The sequence below is a fragment of the Anolis carolinensis genome, unplaced genomic scaffold, assembly GCF_035594765.1.
Source record: "Anolis carolinensis isolate JA03-04 unplaced genomic scaffold, rAnoCar3.1.pri scaffold_10, whole genome shotgun sequence".
In the NCBI taxonomy this organism is placed as follows: Eukaryota; Metazoa; Chordata; class Lepidosauria; order Squamata; family Dactyloidae; genus Anolis; species Anolis carolinensis.
The window spans coordinates 20,476,673-20,490,325 of NW_026943821.1; the positions used below are offsets into that span (position 1 = coordinate 20,476,673).

Below are 13,653 nucleotides of genomic sequence, written 5' to 3' on the forward strand. Positions count from 1 at the left end.
AATAATAATAATATTAATAATACACCTTTCCTTAAGGCAGGGTACAACACACAGTCAAAAACACATACAGTAGAGTCTCACTTATCCAAGCTAAACAGTCTGGCAGAACCTTGGATAAGCGAATATCTTGGATAATGAGGAGGGATGTTTGGCGTTCAAATGTTACTTTTGGTGCCTTCTTCCTCAAGCATCTCTTTCGACTTTTTTTTGCAGGAAACACCGACGGCCTTTGCACCCGGCTGGGCAAACCCTGCCAGACCCAGAAGCCCCAAAAGCCTTGGTGGCAGGACGAATGGGAAGTGCCCCGGGAAAACCTCAAACTGGAGGAGAAGCTGGGAGCGGGGCAATTCGGAGAAGTCTGGAAAGGTGAGTCGTGTGGCAAAGTTCTGCTTTTTTGGGGGATTGGATCCCATTTGAGGCCCAGCAAATAGCAAGCTCAGTTGTCCCTCCGCATTTCTGCTTTTGAAATTAACAAAAATGCAATTTAAATCCACTCAATAGAAGACCAGAAGTGTCCAAATACTGGAAGAACACTGCAAATGTCTCTGGCTGGATCTTGGGTCCTTCCACACAGTCATATAATCCACAATATCAAGGCAGATAACCCACAATATCTGCTTTGAACTGGGTTATTTGAGTGTAGACTCATATAATCCAGTTCAAAGCAGATAAAGTGGATTGTTTGCTTTGAAAATCTGGGTTATATGGCAGTGTAGATCCAGCCTGAGGCCCCTTATACACCGCCATATAAAATCCAGATTTGCTTTGAACTGGATTATATTGTGATTTTATTGTGTTACTGTTTTTATTGATGTAATACTGTTTTGGGCTGGTCCCAGTGTAAGCCGCCCCAAGTTCTTCGGCAGATGGAGCAGGGTATAAATAAAGTTATTATTATTATTTTATTTTATGACACAGCAAACAAGATAGATATGCTGGATTTCATATCACAAAATCACAAGTCGAACACTTCCCAAGTGTCTAGGACTGTGTGATGTATTTTCGGATTATTATTATTATTATTATTATTATTATTATTATTATTATTATTATTATTAGCAGACACTTTGTTGGCTGTTGTATTGGATCACACGTCGGACACTTCCCAAGTGTCTAGGACTGTGTGATGTATTGTTGTTGTTGTTGTTGTTGTTGTTATTATTATTATAATACTGCAGTATACAGTAGACTCACATAATCCAGTTCAAAGCAAATCATGATTGTCTGCTTTGACACTCTGGATTATATGGCAGTGTAGACACAGCCTCATACGATTTAATTCAAAGCAGTTAGTGTGGATCGTCTGCTTTGATAATATGGATTATATGACAGTGTAGAAGGGGTCTAAGGGCCCTTCTACCCTGTCCCTATATCCCAAGATCTGATGGGTTGCTGGTGGTGTTTCCTGGCTAGAAAATACTGTTTTCTTCTGTTCCAATGTCTGACCAAGTTGTCCGTCTCCCTTGGCAGGGATGTACAACGGCCACACCAAGGTGGCCATCAAGAGCCTGAAGCAGGGCAGCATGTCCCCCGAAGCCTTCCTGGCAGAGGCCAACCTCATGAAGAAGCTGCGTCACCCACGCCTGGTGCGCCTCTATGCGGTGGTCACCCAGAGGCCCATGTACATCATCACGGAGTTCATGGAGAAAGGTGACGAGATCAAACTGAAGGAACCATAAGCCGGAAAATAGTAGACTTTTGCATATATAGCTTTGCCTCTGCATATATCATATTAGCTTTTATAGATGCTCTCATAAGACCATAGGTAAGCAAAGAGACCTCCAAAGACCATCTAGATGGTCTCATAAGACCATCGGTAAGAAAAGGGACCCTCAAAGGCCATCTGGATGATCTCATAAAACCATCAGTAAGGAAAGGGACCGTCAAAGATCATCTAAATGGTCTCATAAGACCATAGCTAAGGAAAGGGGCCCTCAAAGGCCACCTAGACAATCTCATAAGACCATAGGTAAGGAAAGGGATCCTCAAAGACCATCTAGATGATCTCAGAAGACCATAGATAAGGAAAGGGACCCTCAAAGACCATCTAGATGGTTTCATAAGACCATCGGTAAGGAAAAAGACCCTCAAAGGCCATCTAGATGATCTCATAAGACCATCGGTAAGGAAAGGGACCCTCAAAGTCCATCTAGATGATCTCATCAGGCCATCAGAAGACCATAGATAAGGAAAAGGACCCTCAAACACCATCTAGATGGTCTCATAAGACCATCGGTAAGGAAAGGGACCCTCAAAGTCCATCTAGATGATCTCATCAGGCCATCAGAAGACCATCGGTAAGGAAAGGGATCCTCAAAGTCCATCTAGATGGTTTCATAAGACCATAGATAGTGTCAACTGATGACCTTTCGTCAATGGGATGGCCAACACTCTTGGCATTAGTCCGAACTTGAGTTGCTGGCCATCCCAACAAGGGATTGGAGCGGAGGGGCATTCAGGGTCTCTTCTAACTCAATGATTTTATTCTGTTTTAAACCATTCTATGATTCTAGGTGATTCTTGATAATATGATGTAATACGAGTTATTTTGGAAGTAACTTTGTCAAATAGAGGCCGGGACCCCATTTTGCTGAACTTGGTCCAGGGCAGTAGAGGAAGCGAAGGAAGTGGAAGGTTGTCATGACACATCACTGCAAATATGCAGAAATAGACGCGGATCCGGGAGTGGTTTCCTGTCTTTCAAAGACCCTGGGCTCCATTGCCACTAGTTCCAGAAATATATAGTTCCTCTAAATTTATTATTAGTAGCTTTTAGTGTAGGGTGCATCTAACTGTTGAACTGGAGAGGGGGATATCTAGTTTTTAATTGTATTTTTGATGCATTTTAATTGTGTTTTTTCACTTTTGCACACTTGGCAGAAATAGCTACCACATATACTCGAGTATAAGCCGACCCGAATATAAGCCGAGGCACCTAATTTTACCACAAAAAAGAAAACTGGGAAAACATTGACTCCAGTATAAGCCGAGGGTGGTAAATTTCAGAAATAAAAATAGATACCAATAAAATTACATTAATTGAGGCATCAGTAGGTTAAATGTTTTTGAATATTTACATAAAGCTCAAATTTAAGATAAGACTTCCAATGTTGTTGATTGTGGTTAATATCAATATTATTTCATTTCTTGCGTTGCATCCGCCAAAAGAAGCTAAGCTCTTTTCGATGCAGGCTTTATAAAAAGCACTCTGCATATGCTCAGAGGCACTGTGGACACCCCCATGTGTGCATCACAACTTCCAATGTAATATTATTGCATTTCTCCCGTTGCAGCCGCCAAAAGAAGCTAAGCTCTTGTCGATGTAGGCTTTATAAAAAAGCACTCTGCATATGCTCAGAGGCACTGTGGACACCCCCATATGTGCATCACAACTTCCAATGTTGTTGATTGCTGTTAATATTAATATTATTGCATTTCTCGCATTACATCCGCCAAAAGAAGCTAAGCTCTTGTCGATGTAGGCTTTATAAAAAAGCACTCTGCATATGCTCAGAGGCACTGTGGACACCCCAATGCGTGAATCACAACTTCCAATGTTGTTGATTGTGGTTAATATTAAAATTATTGCATTTCTCGCGTTGCATCTGCCAAAAGAAGCTAAGCTCTTGTTGATGCAGGCTTTATAAAAAGCACTCTGCATATGCTCAGAGGCACTGTGGACACCCCCATGCGTGAATCACAACTTCCAATGTTGTTGATTGTGGTTAATATTAATATTATTGCATTTCTCGCGTTGCATCCGCCAAAAGAAGCTAAGCTCTTGTCGATGTAGGCTTTATAAAAAAGCACTCTGCATATGCTCAGAGGCACTGTGGACACCCCAATGCGTGAATCACAACTTCCAATGTTGTTGATTGTGGTTAATATTAATATTATTGCATTTCTCGCGTTGCATCCGCCAAAAGAAGCTAAGCTCTTGTCGATGTAGGCTTTATAAAAAAGCACTCTGCATATGCTCAGAGGCACTGTGGACACCCCAATGCGTGAATCACAACTTCCAATGTTGTTGATTGTGGTTAATATTAATATTATTGCATTTCTCGCGTTGCATCCGCCAAAAGAAGCTAAGCTCTTGTCGATGTAGGCTTTATAAAAAAGCACTCTGCATATGCTCAGAGGCACTGTGGACACCCCAATGCGTGAATCACAACTTCCAATGTTGTTGATTGTGGTTAATATTAATATTATTGCATTTCTCGCGTTGCATCCGCCAAAAGAAGCTAAGCTCTTGTCGATGTAGGCTTTATAAAAAAGCACTCTGCATATGCTCAGAGGCACTGTGGACACCCCAATGCGTGAATCACAACTTCCAATGTTGTTGATTGTGGTTAATATTAATATTATTGCATTTCTCGCGTTGCATCTGCCAAAAGAAGCTAAGCTCTTGTCGATGTAGGCTTTATAAATAGCACTCTACATATGCTCAGAGGCACTGTGGACACCCCAATGCCTGAATCACATGTTTTACTATATAATTTCTTTTCCTCCCCATAGGGAACTTGGTGGATTTCCTTAAAGGCAGTGAAGGCAGCCGGCTGACCATCTATAAACTGCTGGACATGTCAGCCCAGGTATTAATTTTCCTACTGATACTTTTCCATAAGCATTTTTTTGGGGTGGGAGTAGGTTTGTATTTATTTTGGTTCAAAGGGAAGAGACACAGCTCTTCCTAATGTTAGTTTGCCGGAATATTCCTGACCACAGTGTCCATCATCCACAGTTAGGGGTGATGGGAGTTGTAGCCCCATCATTTCAATAGAACCGAACATACAATAAAAATATGGCTATTTCACGAAGCCACCCTCGATCCCCATATAGATTGCAGAAGGCATGGCTTTCCTGGAGAAGAAGAACTACATCCATCGGGATCTGAGAGCTGCAAACATCTTGGTGTCGGAGGCGATTTGCTGCAAAATTGCCGATTTCGGATTGGCCCGGCTCATCGAGGATGATGAATACACGGCTCAGGAAGGTGGGTCTGCACTGTAGAATTAATTCAGTTTGGCCCCGCTTTAACTTCCATGGAAACCTGGGAATTGGAATTCAATTTAATCTTTGGCAGAGAAGGCTGAAGACCTTGCAAAACTACAGCTCCCAGGATTCCGTAGCATTGAGTTATAGTACTTCAAGCAGGGCCAAACTGCATTAATTGCACTCTGCTCATGCACAGAGGCATTTATATTATTCTGTCCCAGGTTGCCTGAGTTGTTCCAAAACCATCTCCCAACAAGGCAAACTGGGATTTTTGCTCTGACGGTGACACTTTTCACAAGGATCTGCAAGACAATATACTGTATATACTCGAGTATAAGCCTAGTTTTTCAGCCCTTTTTTAGGACTGAAAAAAAACCCCCTCCTCGGCTTATACTCGGTTGAGCGTCCTGGTGGGCTTATGTTCGGGTCGGCCTATACTCATGTATAGATTTATTATTTTTCTCTGTTATTATTGGTATTGTTACATTTATTATTTTACTCTATTAATTATTAATAGAGATAAATAAATACTAATTATTATTATGTATGCTGGAACTCAATTGACAGACCCAGTCTTTTAGGCTCGGAACATGCCCAACTGTATTTTATATGTGTTTTTATGAATGTCTGATGTAATTTAATAACTTTTTAATTGATTCACAATGTATTGTATAATTTTATATATGAGTTTTATTGTGAGCCGCCCTGAGTCCCCTATTGGGCGAAAAGGGCGGGATATAAATATTGTAATAAATAAATAAATAAATATTATTATTACATTTATTATTTTACTCCCTCCTTATTATCCAACATATTCGCTTATCCAAGCTTCTGCCGGCCCGTTTAGCTTGGATAAGTGAGGCTCTATTATTTTTCTTTATTATTATTGGTATTGTTACATTTATTATTTTACTCTACTAATTATTATTATTACATCTATTATTTTACTCTATTATTGTTGTTACTTTTTCATTTATTTTACTCTATTATTGTTGTTACTTTTTCATTTATTTTACTCTATTATTGTTGTTACTTTTTCATTTATTTTACTCAATTTTTATTATTATTAATACATTTATTATCTTACTCTATTTATTATTACATTTACTATTTTACTACATTTATTATTATTATTACATTTATTATTTCACTCTATTATTATTAAAAGGATATATAAGCACATTTACATAGAAGAAGATGAAAATAATGATTTAATCAGAGTTTAACAGTCATATCTTAAATTACAGTTTGGTGTAAAGATTAAAAAAAATTTAAACTACTGATGCCTCAATTAATGTCATTTTATTGGTATCAATTAATGTCATTATACTGGAGTCAGTGTTTTCCCAGTTTTTTTGTGGTAAAATTAGGGCCTCGGCTTATATTCAGGTTGGCTTATACTCGAGTATATATGGTAGTTTTCCCTCCTGGGCCATTGAAAAGGTTCGAAAGGTTGTGTAATCTGATGGAGGCAGAGTGCCTTCTTGTGGCCAGAATTCAAAAAGGGTAGAATTCTAAAGTCATTTTTTCTGGCATATTATTATTATTATTACAGTAGAGTCCCACTTATCCAACGTAAATGGGCGGCAGAACATATTGAAAACATTGACTACAAAAATGCGTTGGATAATCCAGAACGTTGGATAAGCGAGTGTTGGATAAGTGAGACTCTACTGTATTATTATTATTATTATGGTAAAACATCAAAACATCTGGGCGTCCCCTGGATAATGTCCTTGCAGACGGCCAATTCTCTCACATCAGAAGTGACTTGCAGTTTCTCAAGTCGCTCCTGACATGGAAAAATATTATTATTATTATTATTATTATTATTATTATTATTATTATTATTATTATATGAAGCTAGGTGCTGATTGTTTTAATATGCTTACTGTTTAAACTGGTGTTATGCTCTTTCAGCTGATTATGTATTGTCAATGAGTGTTTGTGTTTTTAACTGTATTATGTTTGTTGAGGAGCCCTCGGTGGTGCAGCGGGTTAAACTGCTGAGCAGCTGAACTTGTTGACTGAAAGGTTGGTGGTTCAAATCCGGGGAGTGGGGTTGAGCTCCCGCCGTTAGCCCCAGCTTCTGCCAACCTAGCAGTTCGTAAACATGCAAATGTGCGTAGAACAATAGACGGGAAGGTAATAGCGTTCCATGCAGTCATGCCGGCCACATGACCTTGGAGGTGTCTACGGACAACGCCGGCTCTTCGGCTAAGAAATGGAGATGAGCACCAACCCCCAGAGTCGGACACGACTGGACTTAAACCTTTACCTTATGTGTTTGTTTGGCTGCATCTACACTGCCTTATATCCCAGGATGTGATCCCATATTATCTGCTTTGAACTGGATTCTCTGGCAGCGTAGACTCATAAAATCCAGTGCAAAGCAGATCATTAGGGATCAGAGCCTGGAATATAGGGCAATGTTGATCCAGCCTTTGTTGGCTTGGTTGGTAACAAAGGAAGAAGCCTAATAATAATAATAATAATAATAATAATAATAATAATAATAATAAGAAGAAGAAGAAGAAGAAGAAGAAGAAGTAGTAGTAGTGATGGGCACTTTGGGTGCCGTGCCAAAAGACCTCAGTCGGCATTTGGAAACAATAGATATTGACAAAATCACGATCTGCTGACTGCAAAAGGCCACCCTACTGGGATCTGCGCACATCATCCGAAAATACATCACACAGTCCTAGACACTTGGGAAGTGTTCAACTTGTGGTTTTGTGATACGAAATCCAGCATATCTATCTTGTTTGCTGTGTCATAATAATAAAATAATAATAATAATAATAATAATAATAATAATAATAATAATAATAATAATAATAATAATACATCACCCAGTCCTAGACACTTGGGAAGTGTTCGACTTGTGATTTTGTGATACGAAATCCAGTATATCTATCTTGTTTGCTGTGTCATAATAAAATAATAATAATAATAATAATAATAATAATAATAATAATAATAATAATAATAGGGTGCCATGCCAAAAGATCTCAGCCAGCATTTGGAAACAATAGACATTGACAAAGTTACGATCTGTCAACTGCAAAAGGCCACCCTACTGGGATCTGCGCACATCATCCAAAAATCCATCACACAGTCCTAAACGCTTGGGAAGTGTTCGACTTGTGATTTTGTGATACGAAATCCAGCATATCTATCTTGTTTGCTGTGTTACACTATGTCATTGTGTCAATAATAATAATAATAATAATAATAATAATAATAATAATAATAATAAATATCAACATCATCATCATCTTGCTTATTCCAGGTGCCAAGTTCCCCATTAAGTGGACAGCTCCAGAGGCCATCAATTACGGGACATTCACCATCAAATCTGATGTCTGGTCCTTTGGGATCCTGCTGACCGAAATCATCACCTATGGCCGGATTCCTTATCCAGGTTGGACCTTTTCAGCAGTAAAACACTGGCTAGATCTACACTGCCATATAATCTAGTTTTTTGTGTGTGTCAGGAGAGACTTGAGAAATTGCAAGTTGCTTCTGGTGTGAGAGAATTGACCATCTGCAAGGACGTTGCCCAGATGCTTGATGTTTTACTATCCTTGTGGGAGGCTTCTCTCAGGTCCCCACATAGGAAGCTGGAGCTGACAGATTGAAGCTCACCCCACTCCCCAGATTCGAACTGCTAGCACAAGGGTTTAACCTATTGCGCCACTGGCGGCGGAAAATCTGCATTTTATATGGCAGTGCAGATGGGACCTGAGACGCTGGATCTACACTGCCGTGCAAAATCCAGATTATCCATTTTGGATTATATGGCGGTGTAGACTCATATGATCCAGATCGAAGCAGATAATGTGGATTATTTGATTTGATAATCTGGGTTATATGACAGTGTAGCAGAGGTCTGAGTCTACACTGCCATATAATCCAGTTCAAATCAGATAATATGGATTTTACATGGCAGTGTAGAAGGGGCCTGAGTGTTTATTGTACAGGCAGTCCCCAAGTTCTGTAGGTTTGTTCTTAAGTTGAATTTGTTTGTAAATTGGAACGGGGACATTCTGTAAGTGGAACGCCAGCCTATCTATCTATCTATCTATCTATCTATCTATCTATCTATCTATCTATCTATCTATCCATCCTTCTATCTTTCTATCTATCTATCTATCCATCCATCCATCCATCCATCCATCCATCCATCCATCCATCCATCCATCCATCCATCCATCCATCCATCCATCCATCCTTCTATCTTTCTATCTTTCTATCTATCTATCTATCTATCTATCTATCTATCTATCTATCTATCTATCTATCTATCTTTCTGTCCATCTTTTTCTTTCTTTCTTTCTTTTTCTTTCTGTCCCTCCCTCCCTCCCTCCCTCTTTCTTTCTTTCTTTCTTTCTTTCTTTCTTTCTTTCTTTCTTTCTTTCTTTCTTTCTATCCATCCTTCTATCTATCTATCTATCTATCTATCTATCTATCTATCTATCTATCTATCTATCTATCTATTTTTCTATCTATCCATCCTTCTATCCATTCATCCATCTATCTATCTATCTATCTATCTATCTATCTATCTATCTATCTATCTATCTGTCCATCCATCCATCCATCTCTATCTATCTATCTATCTATCTATCTATCTATCTATCTATCTATCTATCTATTTTTCTATCTATCCATCCTTCTATCCATTCATCCATCTATCTATCTATCTATCTATCTATCTATCTATCTATCTATCTATCTACCTATCTATCCATCCATCCATCCATCTCTATCTATCTATCTGTCTGTCTGTCTGTTTGTCCATCCATCCATCCATCCATCCATCCATCTCTATCTATCTATCTATCTATCTATCTATCTATCTATCTATCTATCTATCTATCTATCTATCTATCTATTTTTCTATCTATCCATCCTTCTATCCATTCATCCATCCATCCATCTATCTATCTATCTATCTATCTATCTATCTATCTATCTATCTATCTATCTATCTATCTATCCATCCATCTCTATCTATCTATCTATCTATCTATCTATCTATCTATCTATCTATCTATCTAAACTTTGGATCACATTGGGAAGGATTCGCACACTTGTGGTGTTTACTTTGCTGTCTGTGCCTCTGTTCAGAAGACCCCACCTCATTTTTGTCCCTGTGAGAACCGGATTTTGGAAAAGGTGGCTTGTTGTGGGAACAAGGATTGACCACAAAGCTTCACTGGAGACCCTTTTCCCTCCTGATAATAACCCCGGTGCTCTTCCTTATCCTTTCCTTGTGCTTGTGTCTCCAGGGATGAGCAACCCGGAGGTCATCCAGAACCTGGAGCGGGGCTACCGGATGCCGCCCCCGGAGAACTGCCCGCCTGAGCTCTACCAGCTGATGCTCCAGTGCTGGAAGGACAGCCCCGAGCAGCGGCCCACCTTTGAGTTCCTGAAAGGGGTCCTGGAGGACTTCTTCACGGCCACCGAAGGGCAGTACGAGCAGCAGGTCTGAGCAGGAGGAGCACCGCATTGGAAAGATGCTGAATGGAACCCATTTATCTGGAACTCACAGCGGAGAAGATCTTTCAGGGCAGGAAGCCCGTCTTCTTGGACCCGGGGTGCGTCTGCACTGTGGAATGAATGTGGTTTGACGCACATTCACTGCCACGGCTCAGTGCTAAAGAGTCTTGGGACTTCTTGTTGGGTGAAAGATTGGGTGCGTCTACACTGTAGAATGAATGCAGTTTGACCCCACTTAAAATTGCCACAGCTCAACCTTACGAGGTCCTGGGAGTTGTAGTTTAGTGACGTACTAGTGTCACCAAGTTTCACTGCTTTTTTCCCTTCTTTCTCTTTCTTCTCTTTATACCTCTCGCTGTTTCCCTCCTTCCTTCCTTCCTTCTTTTTCTTCTTTCTTTCCTTCCTTCCTTCCTTTCCTTCCTTCCTTCCTTTCCTTTTCTTCCTTCCTTCCTTCCTCCCTTCCTTCCTTTTCTTCTTCCTTCCTTCCTTCCTTCCTTCCTTCCTTCCTTCCTTCCTTCCTTCCTCTCTTTCCTTCCTTCCTTCCGTCCTTCCTTCCTTCCTTCCTCTCTTTCCTTCCTTCCTTCCTTCCTTCCTTCCTTCCTTCCTTCCTTCCTTCCTTCCTCTCTTTCCTTCCTTCCTTCCTTCCATCCTTCCTTCCTTCCTTCCTTCCTTCCTCTCTTTCCTTCCTTCCTTCCTTCCTTCCTTCCTTCCTTCCTTCCTTCCTTCCTTCCTTCCTCTCTTTTCTTCCTTCCTTCCGTCCTTCCTTCCTCTCTTTCCTTCCTTCCTTCCTTCCTTCCTTCCTTCCTTCCTTCCTTCCTTCCTTCCTTCCTTCCTTCCTCTCTTTCCTTCCTTCCTTCCTTCCTTCCTTCCTTCCTTCCTTCCTTCCTTCCTTCCTTCCTTCCTTCCTTCCTTCCTTCCTCTCTTTCCTTCCTTCCTTCCTTCCTTCCTTCCTTCCTTCCTTCCTTCCTTCCTTCCTTCCTTCCTTCCTTCCTTCCTCTCTTTCCTTCCTTCCTTCCTCTCTTTCCTTCCTTTCTTCCTCTCTTTCCTTTCTTCCTCTCTTTCTTTCCTTCCTTCCTTCCTTCCTTCCTTCCTTCCTTCCTTCCTTCCTTCCTTCTCTTTCCTTCCTTCCTTCCTTCCTTCCTTCCTTCCTTCCTTCCTTCCTTCCTTCCTTCCTTCCTTCCTTCCTTCCTTCCTTCCTTCCTTCCTTTCTTTCTTTCTTTCTTTCTTTCTTTCTTTCTTTCTTTCTTTCCTTCCTTTTCTCCCCTTCCTTGATTCTCTTCCCCCTCTTTTCTTTTTCTCTTATTTTCTTTCTCCTCCCTCCCTTCTCCTTTCCTTTGCTTGTTCTTTCTTTCTTGCCTTTCTTTTCCTTCTTCTTTTTTCCCCCTCCCTTCCTTTGCTTCTCCTTTTTTCTCTTCTTTCCTTTTTCTCTTCTTTCCTTTTTCTCTCCCTCCCTCCCTTTCCTTTCCTTTTTTCTCTTCCTTCCTTTCTTTTGACCCCTCCCCCGGGTTCCGTCCCCCTTCCCTTCTTTTTCCCTTCCTTCATTTTTTTCTTCCCCTCCCTCTCTTCTACTTTCTTTTATTTTCTCATGTTAGACAACAAATTTGACAGAAAAAGTAGTTCTATACGGAGTAATGCTATGTAGTAATTACTGTATTTATGAATTTAGCACCAAAATATCACGATATATTGAAAACATTGACATTGAAAACATTGAAAAATGGCTTGGATAATCCAGAACCTTGAATAAGCGAGGCTTGGATAAGTGAGACTCTACTGTATATATATTCTTGGTGTCTTCGTTTTTAGGCCTGTTCCTGGGGTTATTTGGGGTGCTGAGTCAGAAAATTGCATTGGATAGACCACATTCACTCTAGATTTTTAAATAAGGTTTTCTGTGGGTGAGTAGCTCCCAGTGGCGCAGCGTGTTAAAGCGCTGAGCTGCTGAACTTGCAGACCGAAAGGTCCCAGGTTTGAATCCGGGGAGGGGGTGAGCTCCCGCCATTAGCTCCAGCTTCTGCCAACCTAGCAGTTTGAAATCATGCAAATGTGAGATCAATAGGTACAGCTCCAGCTGGAAGATAACAGCTCTCCATGCAGTCATGCTGGCCACATGACCTTGGAGGTGTCTATGGACAACGCCGGCTCTTTGGCTTAGGAATGGAGATGAGCACCAATTCCCAGAGCCGGACACAACTGGATTTAATGTCAGGGGAAAATCTTTACCTTTCTGTTGGGTGAGCAGATGGCGACTACTGGATCAGAAACTAGAGCTGATGTGGTCTATCCAATGCAATTTTCTGAATCAGCACCCCAAACAATCAAACCGAATCTAAAGTTGACTAAAAACTGATTCATAACCTTTTTGGTACTAATGTTGGAGAGTGGTCCCTGGTCAAAAAAAGGTTGGGAACCACTGGTATAGAAGCCACTTTTCTTTACCAGTGCTCACAAAGGGACACTTCACCTAGCAGCAGCCAATCCAGTGACATCACAGGAGGCCACTTCACCCAGCATGCAAACAAACATACATAGCTACATACTTTGACTTTTATATACATGGACTGGATACGTCTACACTGAATGAATGCACTGTGACTCTAGTCTACATTCCAAGGATTTTATTGTATATTTTCCTATTCAAATGTCTTATTTTTGTCAAATTTGTTACACTTTTTGAAAAAGTAATAAAATATGAATTATTTTTTCCTCCCCATTTTTGAAGCCTTGCTCTCTGGATCTAGATTTTATGTATTTTATTTATTACAACATTTGTATCCCGCCCTTCTCACCCAAAAGGGGACTCTGGGCGGCTTACAATAAAACACACATATAAAAAAAATATATAATACAATACAAATCAATTAAAATAGTGAATTATTATTAAAAATTAATAATTAAAAATATTAGTTGATAAATTATTATTATTTATTAACTATTAATTATAGTGTTAATAATAATTATTAGTTAATAATTATTAGTTAATTATTAGTTATTCAATTAATTAGTTAATAATTATTAGTTAATTATTAGTTAATAAAATTAACTAATTAATTACAACAACGTTCATAAAATACAATACTAAATAGCAGATAGGCGCAATCGGATCTAGAAATACGAGTCTATCAAATTGCATCTACATTGTGGACTTGATGC

The 13,653-nt window shown here is 39.8% G+C and overlaps 1 protein-coding gene across 1 annotated transcript in view; it reads left to right on the forward strand.

The window, feature by feature from the left end:
• Nucleotides 1-13,201, forward strand: part of lck (LCK proto-oncogene, Src family tyrosine kinase) — a 27,741-nt gene extending 14,540 nt beyond the window's left edge. The window contains exons 8-13 of the mRNA XM_062962854.1: nucleotides 214-366; nucleotides 1,471-1,650; nucleotides 4,516-4,592; nucleotides 4,840-4,993; nucleotides 8,288-8,419; nucleotides 10,290-13,201. Coding sequence (XP_062818924.1) covers nucleotides 214-366; nucleotides 1,471-1,650; nucleotides 4,516-4,592; nucleotides 4,840-4,993; nucleotides 8,288-8,419; nucleotides 10,290-10,492 — 899 coding nt within the window. The 3' untranslated portion in view covers nucleotides 10,493-13,201. The remainder of the gene's footprint in view (nucleotides 1-213; nucleotides 367-1,470; nucleotides 1,651-4,515; nucleotides 4,593-4,839; nucleotides 4,994-8,287; nucleotides 8,420-10,289) is intronic.
• The last annotated feature ends 452 nt before the right edge of the window (nucleotides 13,202-13,653 follow it).